Source organism: Geotrypetes seraphini, chromosome 9 (assembly GCF_902459505.1).
Source record: "Geotrypetes seraphini chromosome 9, aGeoSer1.1, whole genome shotgun sequence".
Classification (NCBI taxonomy): Eukaryota; Metazoa; Chordata; class Amphibia; order Gymnophiona; family Dermophiidae; genus Geotrypetes; species Geotrypetes seraphini.
Window position 1 is genome coordinate 23,065,528 of NC_047092.1, and position 23,000 is coordinate 23,088,527.

General features: G+C 41.8%; 1 protein-coding gene across 4 annotated transcripts in view; it reads left to right on the forward strand.

Annotated features, from left to right (window-relative positions):
- Positions 1-23,000, forward strand: part of SHANK3 (SH3 and multiple ankyrin repeat domains 3) — a 924,054-nt gene that overhangs the window by 843,179 nt on the left and 57,875 nt on the right. For all 4 annotated transcript variants that reach the window (XM_033958997.1, XM_033958999.1, XM_033958998.1 and 1 more), the window contains 2 exons: positions 3,172-3,277; positions 11,027-13,346. In XM_033958997.1, coding sequence (XP_033814888.1) covers positions 3,172-3,277; positions 11,027-13,346 — 2,426 coding nt within the window. The remainder of the gene's footprint in view (positions 1-3,171; positions 3,278-11,026; positions 13,347-23,000) is intronic.

Below are 23,000 nucleotides of genomic sequence, written 5' to 3' on the forward strand. Positions count from 1 at the left end.
GCAAAACACTCGCAAACTGGTGCACTCGTAAACCGAGGTACCACTGTATTTTACTTTTGTGATTATGATAAATGTACCAAGGGCCTCAAAATAGTACCTGGCGGGCCGCATGTTGGCCCCGGGCCGCGAGTTTGAGACCACTGCTGTATACCAACCAAAACATGCACACATTATTCTCCTCACTGCTCTTTCACCTGGCTTTGATCCTGTTCACCTGCTTAGCAGAGAGGTCAGTAGAACAGGCAGACTTTCAAATACAATCCATTTCTTCAGGGTTCACCGAGGTCTTACTCAGCTGCAAAACTGTACAAGGGAAAAAGAGAACAACCAGAACAAACATGTTTTTGGTACTCGGATGGCAAGACAAAAAAAAGCGAGGCCCAGAAAAGAAAGACAACTCCAAGGAATCCAAACTTGAAAGTGACAATCTCAGTTTGAGTCGTGCAATAACCATTTTGTGGACTATTTTTCCTAATAAACTGAGATTGTCATTTTCAAGTTTTGACTCCTTGGATTTTTTTTTTTTTTCTTTCTTTCTTTCTTTTTTGGACCTCACTTTTTCTTGCCTTTTACCACCTGTGAGAATCTCCTTCTCCTTATTTTATGATTTCTTTTTTGGTATTCAGAAACAATGGCGCAGATTCAGTGATAGTTGCACTAAAAGGCTTTACTTACACAACACAAATTTATTTAACTCATTTGCACAAGTATATACGTAACTAAGATGCCTAGACAAGTTAAGTGTTAAGATTTCCTCAATTCCATAGAAAATATGTATGTTGTAGGCAACTCTGTGTTTGAGAAATACTCAGTCTTATCATTTCTAAAGCGCTACTGGATGTGCACACAGAAAAGATGGTGCTGCTTTGTAGAGCTCACAATCTAGTGATCACAACAATGGGCTGAGAGAAAGAGAATCCTACTTCTGCCACTGACAATCTTGGTGATCTTAGCTAAGTTACTTTCAGCTGGATGCACTAAAAACAGGTCACTGTGGACTGATTTTTTAGCCAATTTCTAAATGGCGATCGAAGTTCAAACAGCTTCCTATGCAAATGAGTTTTGCAGAGGGCAACCTTAATCCCATTCGATCGCTCTTTTAGAAACCGGCTCTCACTGAAGCATAGAGTCAGTTTGGGGAAGTCCTAAAGCAGCCTCCAGCCACAGCTGTTTAGGGCCTTCTTCCTTTTTTTAATGGCACAGATGTGCTTGTGTTACACACGCACAATATGTGCCCTATATTAAAAAAAAGTTGAGCTGCCCTCCCCCCATGACCCCCGGAACAAAAATAGAGGCAGGAGGGATACCCATTCCTTCCTGCCGCCGCAAACTCACCCGCCCCCCAACAAGCTGAACTGATCTGAGCCCTGATGCCTAGTCCCACCACTCCAAAATGGTGCACCTTCCCCTTCCCAGTGCATTCTGGCTCTGATTGGCTCAGATGCCTAAGGTCCCTCCCAGTGTATCCCATGATGCACTGGGAAGAGGCCTAAGGCCCCGATTGGCTCAGACACTTATAGTCCCTCCCCGGGAGGGGCCTTAGGTGTCTGAGCCAATTGGGGCTTTAGGCCCCTCCCTGTGCATCCCAGGGGAAGGTGTGCCATTTTGGAGTGGCGGGCCTGCTAGCAGGAGGGACTGGGTATTCCTCCTGCTGCTATTTTATGTAGTGGTATGGGGGGTGGTTTGGGAGATGTAAGGGTGGTTCAAAGGGGGCAGGGGTGCATCCAGTGGCAGGATGGGGGGGATCACGGCAGCAGGAGGGAGCAAGCAGACCTCCTGCCTCTATTTTTGTTCCGGGATCTTTGGCCGGGAGAGGGCCGTCATCGGGGGGTGTCTGCTGACTTTTTTATATGGGTCATATATTGTGTTTGTGTTACACACACACCACATCTGGACCCATAGAAAAAAAAATGAAAATACAGTTCAGGTCTAGACCTTTCATTTTTTGGAGGTTGGTATTAGCGATCCAATTATGGCATTGCAATGTTAGTTCCTTGATCAGATGGCTTGTTTTAATATTAATGACCTCATTTTAATATTAACAAAGTAGTTTGCATGCCAGAGTCGGAGAATGTACGAATGCACCGAAAACCACGCAGTGAGCCATTTTGAACATCGGGTCGGCCAATTCAGTCGGTCGTTAAACCAATCAAACTGATTTAGCAACCATTGGTACACAATCGGACTGTTTAGTGCATCTAGACCTGTATTCTTACTTCAGGTTTACACTTACACACACACACACACCCTGCCCCAATATTAGTAGACAGCATTTAATTTAATTTGCACCTCATCTATCCAAGACTATAAATTAAAGAGAACTGTTGGGGGGGGGTCAGCATTTTAAAAAGATTTGTAAGGGTAGAGGATGCAGCATTCTAGTCATGTCCATTGTGCTTCTCGCTCAGTCTAATAATCCAGGTCTGTAATATGAACCTTAAGGGCCCTTTTATTAAGCTGCATTAGGCACTAACAGTTGCCTAACATAGTTTAAAATGGGGCACGCGCTCAGGTGTTCTGCTATTAGTGCTCAATATGCATGCGCTCAATTCTATTTTTCAATTTTTGAGGCCATGACTGGGGTCAGAGAATGGAAGTTCTACACTCATCAGTCAGCACAGCTCCATTACTAACTGCTTGGCTCAGGAATTGCCTGGGAACCCTCACCCCCTACAAAATGAGGGCACGTGTGGTCATTTTTTTTTAAATGTCCAGTTCTAATGGCAACATTAGCATTGATCATTAATACAAAAAAAAAATAGGGGGGGGGGGGAAAGCCTTTTTTACAGCTGCAGTATAAATAGACAAAGTGTGTGAGAAAAAACTGCACAAAGATGCAGTAAGGCCACTTTTTACTGCAGCTTAGTAAAAGGAGCCCTAAAATCACAACTACCACATAAAACTTCTCTCTGTTATATCCGCTCCTAACTTACACTATAATTTACAAGCTGAGAACTAGATGCGGACATCTCCGCCAGCTGTAGGTGCACCTTTGGCCCTTTCACTTGCATTCTATATAGAAAAGTAGGTGCCTACTTTGTTTTACAGAATAGGCTTCAAATAGGCACCATAACCCGTGCCCTATTTTCAAATTGCCGCTTTTTTCCTTTCTGATTGGGTTGATGTCTGGGTAACAGCCATTGCTTTCTTCATTTTTTTTTTCTATTCTAGTCACTGTTTGAGCGCCAGGGAATGCCAGCACATTCAGGATTCCTTACAGGGACTGAAAAACCCCATATCCCACTGCCCAGAGGAATGTCCCGAACTAAATCTGTAGGTAAGACTTTACCAAACATGGGAGCTATTAAAAAAAGTAACTTTATAGGGAAAATGATATGATGTAGATGACAAGGACCTCTGCTATAGCAGCCATCCACTCGGTTATTGATATCTGGACAGATAAAACATGATAGATTAAAGATGACATGGCCCACAGAGTTTCTTTGGCTTTTTCTTCATCATTATCTTCTCTCAGCCAAAATTTATTACGCAACCTAATTCTCATCCTCTTAGTCCCCATATTGGAGAAAGCTGGTAGACTCTGTAATGGCCTTTCTCTGCAAATCCATTTTATCATTAGCTACTATAATGTCTAAATTAGTAGAATTTCATCATCTCATATATAACTGTTGTCAAGCCACAATGCAGGTATTTAGCACCAAGACACGTCTTCTCATGGACAACAGCTGTTTACTGTTCTGATGAGAGAGTTGATTTTGCAGGGCAGCATGTCAACTGGAATACCAAATTATAGGGCCCTTTTGCTAAGCTGCAGCAAAATCTAGGCTTAGCCATGCTAATGCGGGACTTTTTCACACACTAAGCCCAAATTTACTATGACCTATGTTTACAGGGTTTTTTTGTTGTTTCTTTGTTTTATTTTTGCAGGTTGTGTGCTAATATCTACTTTAGCACATAGTACCTATGAAAAATTAACACAGGAGCCGTCCTACTTAGGAGGCCCTAAGTGCTCCTGCTTTGAGGCCCAAATTCTATAAATGGCATCTTAAGTTAGGCGCTGGTAGGCGTCCTACTGGCACCTAATTTAACTGGAAAATGCCATTAAAAATGCTCTTTTCAGGGTCTCCTCTCCATTTGACATTTCCTCTCTCTTCATGACCAATATAGGCGCCAACTGGTGCCTAAAAAAGGGCCCTTTACAATACCTAACGCCACTGCAGGCATGGCAAGCACCAGAAGTGGTATTAGCCATCATAAAGTGCCTCCATAACTGCAATTCATGTGAAAGACAGGTGCTGGAAATGTAGACTTTGAAAACCCTGGCCAACATTTCTGGCACCATTGCAAATTTGACATGCGATTGGTGGCCATTTTGTAGGCGGACGATGACAGCGGCACCGCTCAAAGAATCCGGGCTTAAGTCCGTATTATCCAGTTAACACACAGTAATGTGCACACATTAGCTAGATAATGCTTCCATACTCATTCCCCGTCCATGCCACACCACCTCCAGAAAATAAATGCAAAAACTAAATAACATACAATTAACATGCGCTAAGAGGCAAAGTACTTCAAAATATATTAATGTAGCTTGTTCCCATGTTAAGTTTAGTAAAAGGGCCACTTTAAAATTTTTATTGCACATCTATTATATTTTTAGATAATTTCTACCAATGCTGAACTACTGGCAGTCTTTTTGATTCATATTGCAGTCAAACTTTGTAGCAATGCTGGACCTACCAGTACATTCTACCTATTATTGCAATGACATGAATAGACAAGGGACTTGCCCAGACTGCTCCCATGTTTTTTTGTTTCAGTTTAATTTTTAGCTTATGTTTAGATTTAGATAATGAGCCAATGGATGTTCTTTTATCTGGTCCAATAAGAATAAATAGTCTGAGGTAATCTGGCTAAATAGGAATACAGAGCTGTTCGGATTGGTAGGCATGAAATTACCTTGGGCTTCAGAGGTATGGGATTTGGGGGTGATGATGGACTTCAATTTGTCTTTTGAGAGTACAGGTTTCAAAGCTGATGCCATTTTCATTTTGGAAGTTGAGGATGATCAAGAAATTGTACCTCTATCTCTAATGCAAAAGCTCAGAACTATGGCGTCAAGAATGCCAAGACAGTGTACGCCATCAGTATTGATCACCTAGCTGAGAGCTTATAAAAAGTGCTCAAGAAAAACCTGGCACAGGCAAATTAAGGCAAAAATAAAATGGCTCCACTTCTACGTGAATGATTTTAGTGCAAGTGCTTAGGACGGACTGCACTGTGAGAGACTCGCTATGGACTCCCTTACCGTGGCTGCCATAGCAGTTATGAAATTGCCCTACCTACTAATGGTGCTAGATCGTTGATTTGACTCGAGGCGTGTGACTTCGGTGCTAGTGTAAATAAGATTACATTTTTGTGAATGTGTTCTACTGTGGTTGCCCTAAAATAAAATATACAGCGTACGCAGCTGATATAGAACACTGCTGCATGCTTGATTGGAGGGCTTAAGAAGATGGTTCACCTAGGCCGAAATTGCTTCATTGGTTATCAGTGGATTATAAAATAAGATTCAAGGTGCTGGCATGTTTAAGGCAGGAGCGTCACAAGTGGCCACCATGCCCTCTGCAACACTCTCCCCGGTTCTCTCATTGCATTCCCAATTCTCCCACTTCCCTGACATCAACAAGGGAAGCAAATGGACAGGGCCCAGTTTCTCTTGTGCAGGCTGCACCTGTTGTACATAGCAACAGTAGCTACAGCCCTGATTTAGGGTTCTGCACGGGGTATTTGAAGAAAAAGAAGACAGGATATGTGATTAATATATAGTTGTTCCATCTTCAATTCTCATCCAATCAGTTCATCCTATCAATTTTAATGACCCTCAGAAACACCACCTTTGACTCCTATAATTCATAGTCTTAGGCTTTAAGTGTTGTTTCCTCACCGGATCTTACTTCTGCTAACAATACTGTTTAAATATATAAATATAAATAGTTTAGCTTTGAGTCATTAATAAAGTGACTTATCTTAATTGTGGTCTTTCTTCCGGGACAACTTAGCCAACATGTTTCACCTAGAGGTTTTATCAAGGCTGTTCATCCCTTCCGTCGCTGACAAATCCATTTTTGCTACAGGAGGAGTCTCGGCATCCAATCTGCAATCCTGCAGCAAAAATGGATTTGTCAGTGACGGAAGGGATGAACAGCCTTGATAAAACCTCTAGGTGAAACATGTTGGATAAGTTGTCCCGGAAGAAAGACCACAATTAAGATAAGTCACTTTATTAATGACTCAAAGCTAAACTATTTATATTTATATATTTAAACAGTATTGTTAGCAGAAGTAAGATCCGATGAGGAAACAACACTTAAAGCCTAAGACTATGAATTATAGAAGTCGAAGGTGGTGTTTCGGAGGGTCGTTAAAATTTATAGGATGGATGAGAATTGAAGATAGAACAACTATATATTGTTCTATGAATGCAATACGTTGCATATCACATGTCATTTGAAAAATCTTACATTTTCTGCAATGGCACCTCTCTATTGTAAGTCTAGTCTTATGAAATTCGTATGTGCTTTAAGTTGGATGCGTATTATAAAGCTGTGAAGACTTGGGTATTTAGACAAGTTTATGGCTAGAGGAAGTGTCTGAATGGTTGTAATAAAATTTTATTTTTCCCATAATTAAATGTTCCTGCATTTTTAAGGATATTATTAGGAAGTAGAGGGGGAACAGTAATTGTGATGGGGAATGACATGAGAGTGGATGGATAGGTTGTTTTTGAATGTTTTGGATTTGCTTAGGTATAGGAATTGCTGTGGGTTTGTAATTTGGTGTGTTTGTAAGCTGCTTCAGATCTTTTATGATAGAGGCATTTGATAAATGGAACAAATAATAAATAACTGAAAATGAAGTGTATAAGTAAAAGGAGCACGTGGGGGGGAGGGGAATGAGAGGGGATTTGATATTCTGCCTTTCTGTGGTTACTATCAAAGTGGTCTATTTATTGTATACAGATACTTATTTTGTACCTGGGGCAATGGAGAATTAAGTAACTTGCTCAGAGTCACAAGGAGCTGCAGTGGGAACTGAACCCAGTTGGGATCTACTTGGGATCTAGCTAGGTACTTGGGACCTGGGTTGGCCACTGTTGGAAACAGGATCCTGGGTTTGATGGACCTTTGGTCTGTCCCAGTATAGCATTCTTATGTTCTTATGTGAACCAAGTGCAGTATAGGATAATCAAGCCATTCTGACATCACTGATGTGTTTGTCTCTTAGGCATTGGTGGAATGAGAACCTAAGAATAGCCTTACTGGGGCAGGCCAATGATCCATCAAGCCCAGTAACTCGTTCTCACAATGGCCAATCCAGGTCTTTAGTACCTGGCCAAAACCCAAGAAGTAGCAACATACTATGCTACCGATCCAGGGCAAGCAGTGGCTCCCCTATGTCTTTCTCAATAACAAATTATGGATGGTGTCAGGTCAAAAGCGCGCCGGGACAAAGGCGCGCCCAGACAATTGAGTGCAGCGTGGAGGCGCGCGCCACTCAAAATTACTGTTTTTAGGGCTCTGACGGGGGAGCGTGGGGGGAACCCCCCCCCACTTTACTTAATAGACATCGCGCCGTGTTGTGGGGGCGTTGTGGGGGGTTGGGGGGATTGTAACCCCCCACATTTTACTGAAAACTTCACTTTTTCCCTGTTTTTAGGGAAAAAGTTAAGTTTACAGTAAAATGTGGAGGGTTACAAACCCCCATAACGCCGGCGCGATGTCTATTAAGTAAAGTGGGGGGGGTTCCCCAACAAAAACCCCCGTCGGAGCCCCTAAAAACAGTAATTTTGAGCGGCGCGCACCTCCGCGCTGCGCTCAATTGTCCGGGCGCGCCTTCGTCTTTCGCGCCGTTGTCTATGAACCATTATGGACTTTACTTTCAGGAAATTGTCCAAACCTTTCTTCAAATCAGCTACGCTACAATAAATAAGATATAACATTAACATTCAGGCAGTACATATTTGGGAAGAAAAAGGTTTTCACAGCTTTTCTAAAGCCAACATAATTAGTCAACTGTCTCATTTCAGTCAGCAGCGCATTCCAAGCCTTGGCTGCCTGATAGGAAAAAGATGATGTGAACAACGTTTTGAACCCGATTCCCCTGAAATGTAAAAGCAAAGCAATTGATTGCAAATAGAGCTCCTCTCATGAAGGTAAATGTACCAACTTATACATTTAGGAAGGAGCTCTACCATTCAAACTTTTAAATATCAGACTGTATAACTTAAATATCACTCAGGCTTCTATCAGCAGCCAATGTAACTGCATATGAAACAAAAAAAAAAAACCTGCTATATTTTGCAGTGGCTGTAATTTATTTATTTTGTAAATAATTCCAACAGCCCATGTAAACAATATTGCAATAATTTTATTTTTATAGTAGTAATGCCTGTTCCACCAGTCTAAATTGGTAACACTGGATGTATTTGCGAATCCTCTTTAATTTCCACAAAATTAGAAATTATTAGAAATAATTTGATAAACCCCAATCTATTGTTATCCCCAAAATCTCCATTGTTGATTTAAAAACATAGAGATCATCACTAATCAAAAGTGACTGATTGTAGCATGAACTCTCTTTTGCCCAGAAAAACAGGAATTTAGGGTCCAATATTAGGCTGGTGGTAATCAGCGTTTTGCTGATCTCCACCAGCTTGAACCTGAAAATTCAGTGCCAGGCCATGTCTGGTGAAACTGGCCTTGGTGAACTGTATAAAGACAGAACTGATTTTTTTTGTAATGCAGTCCTATTTATACAGATACCCTGACCAACCAAACGTTGACTCCATCCCCTAGAATACCCCCCAAAATAGCCGTTTTGCATTGGGCGTTAACTGGATATTTTTAATTACACTATTCAGTTAAATGCCAATGAGTATGAATGATTAGCCCCGAACAAGTGATTTAACTGGCCAAGAGCTGTTTCTGGATGGTTAAATAGTTTTAAATGTCAACACCTTAGTCTTTTCTATATTCAATTTTTTTAAATGTTTACTTACCCGATCATCTATCAAATCAATACATTTTTGTATCAGGTCTAGCATCTTCAATCACAGAATAAACAGGGATCAAAACAATGTCATCTGCATATATAAAAACTCAAAATCCCACTAGACTCTGAGACCATATATCCCAGAATATGAATCATAAACTTTGGACCAGCCTATGTCTAATACTGTGAAAATATGGGATTTCCCCCTAAAGAATGAGAACGGCTTTGCTGTTCAGTTAAAAGATAAATAATGCCATCGTTAGGAAGAACCAATCACTTTTAATAAATGAGATTTTGTGATTTTATTTTCTAGATACCAAGATCAAGGGCTCCTTTTATCAAGCCACGCTAGTGGGGTTAGCGCACGCGCGCGCCTTTTAATCACGCGCTAACCCCCGCGCTGGCCAAAAAACTACCGCCTGCTCAAGGCAGGCGTTGGTGGCTAGCATGGCCAGCGGTTTAGCATGCGCTATTACGCGCATTAAACCGCTAGCGTGGCTTGATAAAAAGGAGCCCCAAATGTTTTAGGTATATAGAGGGTAGTTTTCAAAACAGACTTCCAAGGTGCAAAGACCATGGATATTTTGTGCCCAGAAGAGTTTCTACAGATTTTCAGAGGCCAAGTTTGCACATATTTTTTTTCTTTGAAAATTGCCCAGACTACAAGTGACTCATGGACTTTACTTCTGCTAAATATTTGGCTAAGGTTATGGGGAAGTAGGATGCCTGCTTACGTTTTCATCCTGGCCAAAATTGCCTCCATGGATTCTTCCTCTTATCCTGGCTAAAAATATATATGCAGTGGAGCTCTGTAAGTATTGTTAGCCACAATAAGGGTGGGCAGTTTAAAGAGTGCCTTTTTCCTGGGTTGGCTTTAGGAGTGTGTGATCTGTGCGGTGTCAGGTCAAAAGCACGCCGGGACAAAGGCGCGCGCAGACAATTGAGTGCTGCGCGGAGGCGCGCGCCGCAGAAAATTACTGTTTTTACGGCTCCGACAGGGGGGGCGTGGGAGGGCCCACGAACCAGCAGTTCCTAGTGTAACTGCACAGATCGGTTCATAGACAACCCCGCGAAAGACAAAGGCGCGCGCCGACAACTGAGTGCAAGACGGAGGCGCACGCCGAAGAAAATTACAGTTTTTAGGGGCTCCGACGGGGGTTTTTTTGGGGGGAGCCCCCCCAGTTTACTTAATAGAGATCACACTGCGTTGTGGGGGCGTTGTGGGGGGTTGTAACCCCCCACAGAGATCACGCCGCATTGTGGCGGCGTTGTAGGGGGTGTGGGGGGTTGTAACCCCCCACATTTTACTGAAAACTTCACTTTTTCCCTGTTTTTAGGGAAAAAATTAAGTTTACAGTAAAATGTGGAGGGTTACAACCCCCCAAACCCTCCCCAACGCCGGCGCGATCTCTATTAAGTAAACTGGGGGGGGCTCCCCAAAAAACCCCCCCGTCGGAGCCCCTAAAAACTGTAATTTTCTTCGGCGTGCGCCTCCGTCTTGCACTCAGTTGTCGGCGCGCGCCTTTGTCTTTCGCGGGGTTGTCTATGAACCGATCTGTGCAGTTACACTAGGAACTGCTGGTTCAGGGTGCAGCAACGCTGATTTTTGAAGAGGTACTATTTCCAAAGGCGCCATGAAGAGTGCCACCAATGCTGATCAGCCCTAATAAATGTTTTTTGACAATTGTCATCCTGATCTTTGGGTAACTGCTGTTCAGGTTGTTTTTTTTACAGAACATGTTGGCGTGGAGCTCTAAATGCTCCAACACTCATAGAATTCCTATGCACGTTAAAGCTGCGTTGGAGCATTCAGTGCCCTAGGCTGCAGTAGGAACCTCTACCACAGCATAAAAGAGGGCCTATATGTGCGGTAGAGTTTAATTAATTCTGTATTATATAAATATTACACTAGAAAATCATTGCATCTGGATGAACTGGTCAGAGATATTAATGCTTGAATAATGAATAGATTTTCAATTGTACTGAAGATGTAACTTGGTTGTTTTTACAGGTGAAGATGAGAAACTTACAGCCTCTCTGCTGGATGGTAAATTTCCCCGGAGCACATCAATGCAGGATACAGTTAGAGAAGGGCATGGAATTCCACCTCCTCCCCAGACAGCTCCTCCTCCTCCTCCTTCTCCATATTACTTTGATACAGGCCCTCCCCCATCCTTTTCTCCACCCCCACCCCCAGGAAGAGTTTATGATACTGTAAGATCTAGCTTTAAGCCAAGTTTGGAGGCCAAACTCCGTGGATTCCCAGAGGTCATCACAGCTGCTGAAATTTATGATACTTCAAGGACTTCCGTTCCTCATCCAGACAGACAAAAACGAGCCCGTTCTATGATTATCCTCCAGGACTCCTCTCATTTACCTGTGGATCCCACTGACATCCCCCATCCAGGGTCTTCTGCTACCCCTCCAGAGAAGTTGAAAAGAAAAGGGCGATTAGCTGATAACCCCTATGCCAACATGGGTCAATTTAATGTGAGTTTGTTTGCCCCCACAAAGCCCCATAGGAAAAAAAGTCCTCTGGTGAAGCAACTGCAAGTAGAGGATGCTCAGGAAAAGTCAGCCCTGTCCATTGCAGCAGGCTTTACCAGAGACCCCTCTCCTACTCGAAGAAGCCCACGCCAGAGTATCATGGAGTTTGAGCAGCAGATTGGTATAGCTCAAGCTGAGCCAACAAGCAGCCCCTTTGCTACTGCCATTGCTGGAGTCATGAAGGACAGAGAGCGTCGTCTTGATGAGAAACGGAAATCCACTGTCTTCCTATCAGTAGGGGCCATTGAAGGAAGCCCCCCAAGCCCTGACTTGCCTTCTCTACAGCAGTCAAGGTCTATTGATGAACGATTATTAGGAAGCCGAGATGTCCTACTGCCCTCTCCTGTCTCAGCTTTAAAGCCATTGATCTGCAGCTCATCATCAACTTTTATTCACCCTCTTACAGGAAAACCCTTGGATCCCAACTCTCCACTGGCACTTGCGCTGGCCGCAAGAGAGAGAGCCCTGTCTAGTCAAGTTTCGTCAAGATCACCAACACCAGTCAAGAGCCCTGATTCAGACAGAGCAACACCTCTGTTTGTGGACATCCAAACCAAAGAACCAGGGAGAGGTGAATTAGAGGGTTTAATTTCACCCATTTTTTCACCTGGAACTAAAGGAAGCTATGGTCCATCTCCAGAAACAATGCCCCCTACAGCAAGCCACTGGGGAACCCCTACAACATTGAGGAAAGAAACTGAAATTCAAGCAGAAAAACCTGGAAGGGAAGAGAAAAAACTTGAAGACAAGAAAACTATGATAATCAGCATAGTGGACACATCCCAGCAGAAGACAGCAGGACTCATCATGGTCCATGCAACAAGTAATGGTGAAGAAGTAGGACTTGAGATGAATGTGGAGAAACCAATAGCTCCAGAGAAACCTGGAGAACTAGCACAGCTGCCCAAAGCTGAGACCCAGCCAAGTCCTGTGAGTAAACCTCCAGTTAGCCAAGTTTCTGAAAAGACACTTGGGCAGGGGAGTTCAGAGGAGGAAGTAGAGCCCTATACAGTTTCTCTACCACCAGCTCAGCTGTCTTCAAGTGATGAGGAGACTAGGGAGGAACTAGCCAAGATTGGGCTGGTACCTCCACCAGATGAGTTTGCGAATGGAGTACTGGTCACCAAACCTGGCACACCAATCAGCCAATTGGCTCAGTCCACCATGCCATCCATACCAGCGGCAGTAGTAGCACCTTCTACCACTGGTGGAACATCCTCAGGGAAGCCATCTGATACCCCCGTAGCCCAAGAGTCTGCTGCAGACTCAGGAGTGGAGGAAGTGGACACCAGAAGTTCAAGTGATCATCACCTGGAGACTACAAGTACCATATCCACAGTCTCCAGTATGTCCACATTGTCTTCAGAAAGTGGAGAGCCCACTGATACTTACACTTCATTTGCAGATGGACAAACTTTTATACTCGAGAAGCCACCAGTGCCTCCAAAGCCAAAACTTAAGTCCCAGCTCAGCAAGGGGCCAGTTACTTTCAGGGACCCACTTTTGAAGCAGTCTTCGGACAGCGAGCTCATCTCCCAGCAACATGCAGCCACTCTGGCCTCTGCCAGTGTTGGTCGCCCACGCTACCTCTTTCAGAGAAGGTCCAAGCTATGGGGGGACCCCGTGGAGAGTAGACCATCTCATGGGGCTGATGACGACAAGCCAACTGTGATCAGTGAACTCAGCTCTCGGCTACAGCTTCTAAATAAAGATACAAGGTCATTGGGGGAAGAGCCCACAGGAACATTAGATCCTGGAAAGAAGTCACCTGTTGTTGCAGCACGGTAAGATTTCTACTGGCCAGGGGGAGGGAGAGAAATTGATGCATCACTAGCAAACAGCATTCTACAAACAGGCAGAAAAAAGTATGAATGAGGTGCAAATCAGGTCAGTTTAGTGCTGCACTTCAGACACATTAATATTCTATACCAATGCAGATCAGCAATGTGCTGAAACTCAGATCATTAAAGCTTTGAATTAGGATTCATACCAACTAACATACCTGCTGTCCTATGGCACGGTCTTTCTTCATCTCTTTCTCTACTGTGTATTTTGCTTTCATTTTTTACTGTCTCTCACTTAATCCTCATCTCTTGGAAGCATACAGATCAATTTTCAACAGTGGTGGTGACTGCACTTTTTTAAATGCCAGCTGCAGGGTTTAAAAAAAAAAAAAGTATATGCAGCACTAAATAGATGAATATAGTGTGATGTTCAGCCATTATGAGAGCGATACTTTAAAGGAGCACCTATATTTAGGAACCTAGAGGACATCTATATGGACCCTATTTTCATATAATGGAAAGGAGGTACCTACTCTGCTTTATAGAGTAATACCATAATTAAGGTACATGTGTTTAGATACAAGCACTTATCCAGCCATAGAGCTGGCATAAACGTTCACACCTTGATTCCAGATACATGTATAACTTGGAGTATTTGATAAGTTATGTTTGTGTGTGAGTGCCCACCCACACTCCATCTGGACTCCGCCTATGTGGCCCATCAAAGATACACACATAGTTACAGACTAGCATGTAGCCGGATTATGGCCATTTAGGATTGAATTCTGTATATGGCATGAAAAATCAGCCCCAATAAAAATTTGCGCTTATGTTCTATAAACAGCACTCAGAATTGGGGACTGTTTATAGGATAGTGTGTGGTGGTGGGACCCAATTTTGGGTGCAAAGATTTATACCTACTAATACCTGCACAAATTCCAGGAATGCCCATGATCTGTCTATGCCCTTCCCTTGGCCACACCCCCTTTATGGATTACTTGCAGATCGCACATTTAAATTAATGACAATTAGCACTGGTAATTGATTATTTATCAGTGTCCATTTATCCACACTAATTGGCTTCTTTATCAATTCAATTGTATGTACAAATTTGACCCCTATATTTAGAATTAGGGTGTTGATGCATACTTGGAGCCTAAATGATGGTGCTTACTTTAGAGAATTAACCTATAGATGTATAGTTAGGCAGTTTAATTTAGGACTGTTTTTTTTTTCCTATATTAATAGCAGCTGAATATTAGCACTATCTTCTGAACTAGTCATTCCCACCCCTATCTGAATGGTGCTTAGGCAATTAAAGGAATTTTCACTTTCACTAGTACTATTCAGATCCACAGGATTTATACAGGTAGCAGCAGCTGCTGAATACTTAATTCCATTTAAAAAGCAGGCTCATAAGACTTAACAAAAATGCTAATCGGAATAGCATTATTTTACACAGGGCTAGCCTTAATACTTATAAGGCTTTGTGCAGACCATTTTTATGGACCATGCTCCCCCGCTCTGTTCAGCATCTTCCCCCTTCCCCAATCTACCTTGCAGTTTGTTTCTTTTCATCTTTAGATGTCTCCAGTAGAGAGTTGCGCGGGGACAGAAATCCCACCCATCCCCGCCAGGATCCTCTCCGTCCCCGCCAGGATCCTCTCCGTCCCCACCCGTCCCCGTCAGGATCCTCTCCGTCCCCACCCATCCCCGCAAGGAATTACCTCCATCCCCGCCCGTCCCCATAAAAAGCAGCAATTACTTCTGACAGGATCATCAATTCCACAGTTTCTTTTGTGTTTGTGCTGCTGTTTTCCTTGTGGAATCTCTTTGATGGAATCCTTTTTTTGTTTTCTGTTCAGGTAATTAACTTATAAACCCCCTCTTTTACTAAGGCTGACGTGTCCATTATATTATATGGACGAACCCTGCTTCCAAAGTCTTCCATCCCCGTGGGAGTCCCGTTGGCTAGAGGGGGGGTCCCTGTGGGAGTCCCATGGGCAAGAGGGGGGTCCCCGTGGGAGTCCCATGGGTTAAGGGGGATTCCCACGGGATTCCCGCGATACCCGTTCCCGTGCAGACCTCTAGTCTCCAGCAGTGGCAGCAATTGACATACACTGCATGTGGCCTGCTCCAGAGTCTTCTCTTTGACCTATTGAGCCCTTGCAGAAACTGGAAGTTGCATCAGAGGCAGGATGAGTCAGATGAAAGATCCTGGAGCAGGCTTTGCCAGTTGCTGCTACTGCAGGAAACATCTAAAGAAGGAGAGACAAATTTTAAGGTAGACAGAATGAGAGAGGAGAGAAATGCCAAACTGGGTGGGAAGGCAGCAGAGGAGAATAGTAGCAATGGTTAATAAATCCCAAGAATGATTCCTTCTTTTGCCCCCTCCCTACATCCTAGGAGCACGGGGGTCTTGTGCTTAAACCCCTGTTACCTCTGTTTAAGGTCACCCCTGATTTTACAAGCAGTTAGGACATCTGGAATAAGTGTAGGCATCCACATTACCTATATTAAATGAAGCTCTGAATAAAACAGAAGGCCTATAATGCCTCCATCAATTTACTGCAAGTCATCTTTGATCATACTTGGAAACCCTTTAAGTATTTACTATCAGACATACTTTACTGGATCACCATCCAAGGCTGAATTTAAATGTTTGGACAAACTTAGAGGAAACATAAAGCTCCTTTTGTAAATTCAATTTTTGACAGAGCAAAATAAAGAGCCACACATCCATGTATTCATAGCATTCTGTTCTTCCTTTTTGCCGCCACCGCACATTGTGCAGACGGCTTCATCGACTTGTCAAGCAAAACTCCCAAGTCTTGTTCCATAATAACTGGCACAAAAACTTGAATTACTACCAGTTTTTCTCTGCCTTCAAAGAACTTCCAATTAGCTGGAAAATAAACACCATAAACATTTAATAAATGGTTTAGAACAGAAGCCTTAATCCTAAAAGACCAGTCTCTATGTAAGACGCCAGCACTTTAGACTGGAGTCTGAAGACTCCATTGTATTAATTATTGAACTTTTCTATGTCAGGCTCTTTCTCCATTGATGAACAGAATTGAATCAGTCCTTAATGGGATGGTTTTCTTTAATGGCGCTGGGATGGAACAGCGTAGCACGGACAGCCCTTTCCTCAAGCACCAGTTCCCTGTTTTCTCAGTTTTGTTTCTTCTGCTATGCCAGACTTAAAAACAAATCTCTTCTAGAAATATTGGCTAAGAATCTCTTCATTGTGCTCCACTGAAATGGTTTTCATCATTTTCTTCATCCTTTTGTTTTTCATGAATTCTTGTGCACCTTGGCACAAGTCAAACTAGGCTTCAGAACCTTTACATCTTGCAATAGAGAAATAAGCATAATCCCATAAAAGATCATCTACCTGGGGCCTACTTGCCCTCAGAATGACTGCCGAGAACCTAGAAACAGTACTTTTTTCAATTCTGAGAGCATTAGAGGCGAAAGAACTGCTTTTGAAAATAAAGGAAAAGACTCTCATCAGAGAGGTCAGCTTATTCTGCACAGTCGAGCAGATCTTCTTTGCCGGATTTTGCCTCTGTGCCCCACACAATGACCTAAAGATTTCCACTGTGATAAAAGGGGAGCACCATACCTTTTCAGAGTATTCATGTGTCTCAACTGAGACATCATTTCTGCTAGTGCAGAGCACTGATCTGAGCAGGAGCAACATGCCAAAATGTACCCTTTCAAGGAGGCCTTATGCCTCTAAGCACCACTTAAACGCTGAGAACCACAAACCCATGCAGCACCAAAATCAAAGAAAGTTACTGCCTCTTGCACTGCTTCTGCAACACCAAGAAAGATCCATCATCATCATTTCAATGCAAACCAAAATCATGCAGTCTTTGAGGCACAGTCCTAGAATCAATTGTGTGCCTGTTCCACAGATACCTCAGACATCCTCTTTAGCTCCATTGCCTGCACAAGAGTATAACTTTGAACCACCTAAATTTCATTGACTTCCAACTGAGAACATAGGTTCCTGAGTTTGGCTGAAAAGAAAAGACATATTTAGACCCTAACTTAGAAACCTAAATTTAAAACTTTTGGGGCCCAGAAGTTTAAAATGCATGCTCCTAAATTTAGTCCTTTCATTCATTTGCTTAGACTTACAGTAGAAATCTCGGGGTCGATATCCAAAGTGATTTAACTGTCTTGGAATGACTCTTGGCCAATTAAATTGCTGATTCAGGACTAATCAGTCATATGACGAGAAGTGGCATTTAACCAGTTAGCACCCAACTCAAAACTGGCTATTTTGAGGGCATTTCAGGGCTGAATCATCACCTGTCTGGTTAAGAGCCGATATTCAGCACTTAACTGCCTAAAGTAACTGCTTAAATAGGACCACTTTTATGTGGTTCATCATTACTGTCTCTGTAAACCCAGAAAGTCAATGCAATATTATTCAACTGAACATTCTTTAATCGGCCTGACATCCTCTGTCCTATATTTCTGGGATCATCATCAATCAGTTCTCCTCATATCATTAGACTTATCATCAGCTTTTGATACTATAGACCATCATCTTCTTTTGAGTAGACTGGGATCTTTGGGAATATTGGATGTTGCTTTCCAGTGGTTTCAGTCTTATTTTTCTGAACGATCATCAAAGGTAACATTTAATAACTCATCTTCAAGTATAATTTCGACAAGCTATGGGATCCCGCAAGGATCAATTCTATCTCCCTTATTATTTATAGTATTCTTGGCACCACTGTTAACACGTAGTCAGTCAATTGGGTTTATACCATTTGCTTATGCAGATGACGTTCAACTACTGTATCCTTTAGATTCTAGCTCAGGAGCAGAAACTACAGCAGTCAACGAGAAACTATCAAAAATATCCAAATGGTTACATGACAATAAGCTGGCGCTTAACACATCTAAAACAGAGATTATGCTATTCCCATGCAGGGAGGGCCAGAAATTAGGAGCCAACATAACCATAAACAAAACTAAACTGAAGGTAGTCTCTAAGGTAAAGTTACTTGGGTTTATATTGGATCAAAAACTTAACTACCACGATCAAATAAGTTCACTTGTGAGAACATGTTTTTATAGGTTAAGGTTGATCAGATCATTATCCACATTTCTTGATGAATCATCGCTGAATATTCTTTTTTTTTTTTTTGTAAATCTTTATTGACATTTCAAACTTTATAATGTATACAATTGAAGAATCAGAAAAACTGTATGAAAATACATTGTTATCATCGCAATTATTACATTAAACAATTTTTTATCCCCTTCTTATCCTAATTATAAACAATAATATTATATATTATACTATCAATATAATTTAAAAATTAATTAAATTCTAATACATTCATTAGTCATATCAAAGATTGACTACTACAATGCCCTGTACAAGGGATCTACTTTAAAAGAATTACGTAGACTGCAAATTCTCCAAAATACTGCAATAAAAATAATTACTAAAAAGAAAAAATTTGATCACGTAACTCCTCTTTTAAAAGAAAAGCACTGGTTACCTGTAAACCACAGAATTACATATAAAATAGCATTACTTACAGATAAAATACTAATTAACAAAGCTCCTGCATTCTTAGAAAGATTTCTAATTCCTTATATTCCCACAAAATCTTTAAGATCCAAAGAAAAATCTTTACTAGTAGTCCCTTCGCTAAAATTTGTTTATTCAAGGAGAGATACAATTTTTTCTGTTACAGCCCCTCAGATTTGGAACTCGCTCCCGATCAATATAAGAGAAAAAAAATTACTTAATAAGTTTAAAAGTCTTCTAAAAAGCTGGCTTTTTAAGGACGCTTTTAATTGAATCGTCTAAATTTTATTAGGATACAGTACATTCAGATGTTCTCAGCTATACTCTGTAAGTCACTGTCTGTACAGTTTCTCTTCGTTGTAAACCGCCTAGAAGTCGCAAGATTGTTGGCGGTATATAAGAATAAAGTTATTATTACATTCAACTAGCAGTGCCAGTAAGCGAAAATTAAGTGGGTAACCCTCCTCAACCTCTTGTTTTATTACCTACTCCTTTTTATTTGTTTATGAATTGTATTTAATCCTTAATTTTTTATTTTTTTTACTCCCTTTTTCACATAAGAACTTAAGAAACGCCTTCGCCTGATCAGACCTAGGTCCATCTAGTCCGGCGATCCACACATGCGGAGGCCCAGTTAGGTGCTCCTTATTGAAGACCCAGATTTCCCGTATCCCCCAATGTGATTTGCAAGAAGGTGTGAATCCAGCTTGCGCTTGAACCCCAGAACAGTAGTCTCTGCCACAACCTCCTCCGGGAGAGCATTCCAAGCACCCACCACTCGTTGTGTGAAACAGAACTTCCCGACATTTGTCCTGAACCTGCTGCCGCTCAGTTTCAGGCTATGACCTCTTGTCCATGTCACATCTGAATATGTAAGTAATGCTGTTTCCTGGTCAATTTTATCAAATCCTTTTAATATTTTAAAAGTCTCTATCAAATCTCCTCGCAGTCTTCTCTTTTCGAGGGTGAACAGTCCCAGTTTTCTGAGGCGTTCTTTGTAGCTCAAATTCTCCATACCTCTGACAAGTTTCGTGGCTCACCTCTGTACATTCTCCAGCAGAGTTATATCCTTCTTAAGGTATGGAGACCAGTGTTGGACACAGTATTCTAAGTGTGGTCTGACCATTGCTCTGTAAAGTGGCATTATGACGTCTTCCGATCTACTCGTGATCCCCTTCTTAATCATGCCCAACATCCTGTTTGCTTTCCTCGCCGCCGCCGCAAATTGAGCCGATGGTTTTAGGGTTCTGTCTATCAGTACCCCCAAATCCCTTTCTTGTTCGCATTTGGCTAATGTCACACCCAATATCCTATATTCATGTTCTATGTTTTTCTTTCCCAGATGCATTACCTTGCATTTGTCTGTGTTAAAATTCATCTGCCACTTTATCGCCCACTTTTCCAGCTGGTTCAGATCCTTCTGAAGATCCTCGCAGTCCCTTTTAGAGCCAACCACCCGACATAGTTTTGTATCATCTGCAAACTTGATTATATTGCATGTTGTCTCCTCTTCCAGGTCATTTATAAAAATATTGAACAAGATGGGCCCAAGAACAGAGCCCTGGGGCACGCCGCTAGTCACCTTCTCCCAGTCCGAGAATTTCCCATTTATGCTTACTCTCTGCCTTCTGTTCTCTAACCATTTGCCGATCCATCTGTGCACTTCTCCTCCTATTCCATGACTTAGTAATTTACTCATAAGCCTTGCGTGCGGGATCTTGTCAAATGCTTTCTGGAAGTCCAAATAAATTATGTCCACTGGATGTCCACTATCCATGTGGTTGTTTACCTTCTCAAAGAATTGAAGTAAATTTGTCAAACATGACTTCCCTTTCCTGAAGCCGTGTTGACTATCTCTTATTAGGTTGTGATCTTCCAGATGTTGTACAATGTTATCTTTAATTATTGCTTCAATTATCTTCCCAGGGACCGATGTGAGACTCACAAGTCTGTAAGTTTCCCGGTTCACCTCTTGATCCTTTCTTGAAAATTGGGATGATATTTGCTATCCTCCAGTCATCTGGTATTTGCCCGGTTCTAATTGACATGTTAGCTAAGGATTGTAATAGTTCCCCAATTTCCACCTTAAGTTCCTTTAATACTCTCGGGTGAATTCCGTCCGGTCCAGGGGATTTGTCATTCTTTAGTTTGTCAATCTGAAAGTATATCATGTCCAACTCCACATTTACTGTTGCGAGGCTTTCCTCTATGCCTCCGGTGAATATCCTCCCTGTATCTGGCATTGTTGCAGTGTCCTCATTTGTGAAGACAGAGGCAAAAAATGAATTTAACCTATCGGCAACCTGTTTGTCTTCTTTAATTGACTCTTTCCTTCCTTGGTCGTCTTTCCTTTTATATATCTAAAAAAGGGCTTAAAGTTTTTGGCTTCTTTCGCTATCTTTTCTTCATAGACTTTTTTGGCGTCTCTTACCACTATATGGCACTTTTTCTGGTCGATTTTGTGACAGTTCCAGGCCTCCGTTGTTTTTTCTCGTTTCCATCTTTTAAACGATTTCCTCTTTTCCCGCACTGCATCCTTCACATGTTTTGTTTTGTCAAAATAGTTCCAATTGTCCTGTTATGTTTTTTAAACTTATTTCTTAACTTAATGTAAATCGCATTGGATTTGGATTTTGCGATCAAATCAAATATTTTCATAAACTTGAACTTGAAACTTGAATGCTAGTGCTCGAAGAAGGCATTGAATTTTAGGGTATAACACCAGTGGCAGTCAGTAAAATGCTGAACATTGCTGTCTGAATATCAACCTCTAATTTAGATGCATAGTGCTGAAAATTGATGCCAAGCTCCTAACTTTTTTTTTGTAATCCTAAATACACCCCTGTTGCCACCCATTTTTTAGACTCCTAAACTGTGGAGTTTTGACCATTTTTGAGGATGAATTTAAGAGCTCGGCTCTTGTAAATTTTCAAAGAGGCCAACTTATGAGTCTTACTCTCAAAGTTAGAAGCCTAAGCCTTTTGAATATCAGCGTTGGCAGGCCAGGTAGGTGAGCTGGAAGTTGAGCAGCACTTCTTTGCTTCCTTGGGAATACTACCTGCAATAAAAGCAAACCTTCTACAAGGAAATCCTATGGAATTGATATTCAGCACTATTTGACTGGCTAAGAAACGCATCTCATATATAACACATATACCACTTAATATGAGAGATGCACCAAATATATAGCTTTTTACTTTTTTTTACTTTTGCTCTTTCTTATCTTTTTTATCGCAAGGAAAGGCCTCAGATTTGGAGCATACGCGTAGTCCTATCATGGACTGAACGGTCAGCGTAATTTTACAGCTCCATACTCCAGTCATGGGTCCCTGGACTTGATGGGTTTTTTAAAATTATTTTTAGAACTTTTTCTTTAGTGAAACATAAATAACATGATAAAACTTCAATTTTCCTCAGGGTGCATTACTCTCACAATTAGAGAACAGTAAACACTAAAGTTACTTATCTCAGGCAGCTGTATGACTTGAACGTCCCATTGTTTAGTGGTCTGTCTGTACTGCCTATATAATGTCTAGGCCGACGCGGTCAGCGTTTCATGGACAATGTTCTAAGTCCACTGCTTCAGGGCCTATAGCCAGGAGACTGTAAAATTACGCTGACCGTTCAGTCCATGATAGGACTACGCGTATGCTCCGAATCTGAGGCCTTTCCTGGCGATAAAAAAGATAAGAAAGAGCAAAAGTAAAAAAAGTAAAAAGCTATATATCTGATGCATCTCTCATATTAAGTGGTATATGTGTTATATATGAGTATAGTGTATTTTGACCACTTGGGCTTATAATATTTAAGAAACGCTCCTGCCAGGTTAAATAGGATTTACCAGATCCCTAGCTAATATCACAGCACCTATTCAAAGAGTGTCACTAAATATTGACATAGATCACTGCAGCACTATTTAGTTAGTGACAGAGTGGTCCAGGGGCAGAGTCTGGGTATATGGATCCATTCACTAATGATATTCAGTGCCAATGCCAGATAACTTTCCTAACTTGTTCAAGTAGTTATCCAGGTTCCAGCACTGAATACCAGGATAGCTTACAAGGTTCACTGGAGACCTGGATATTCAGTGC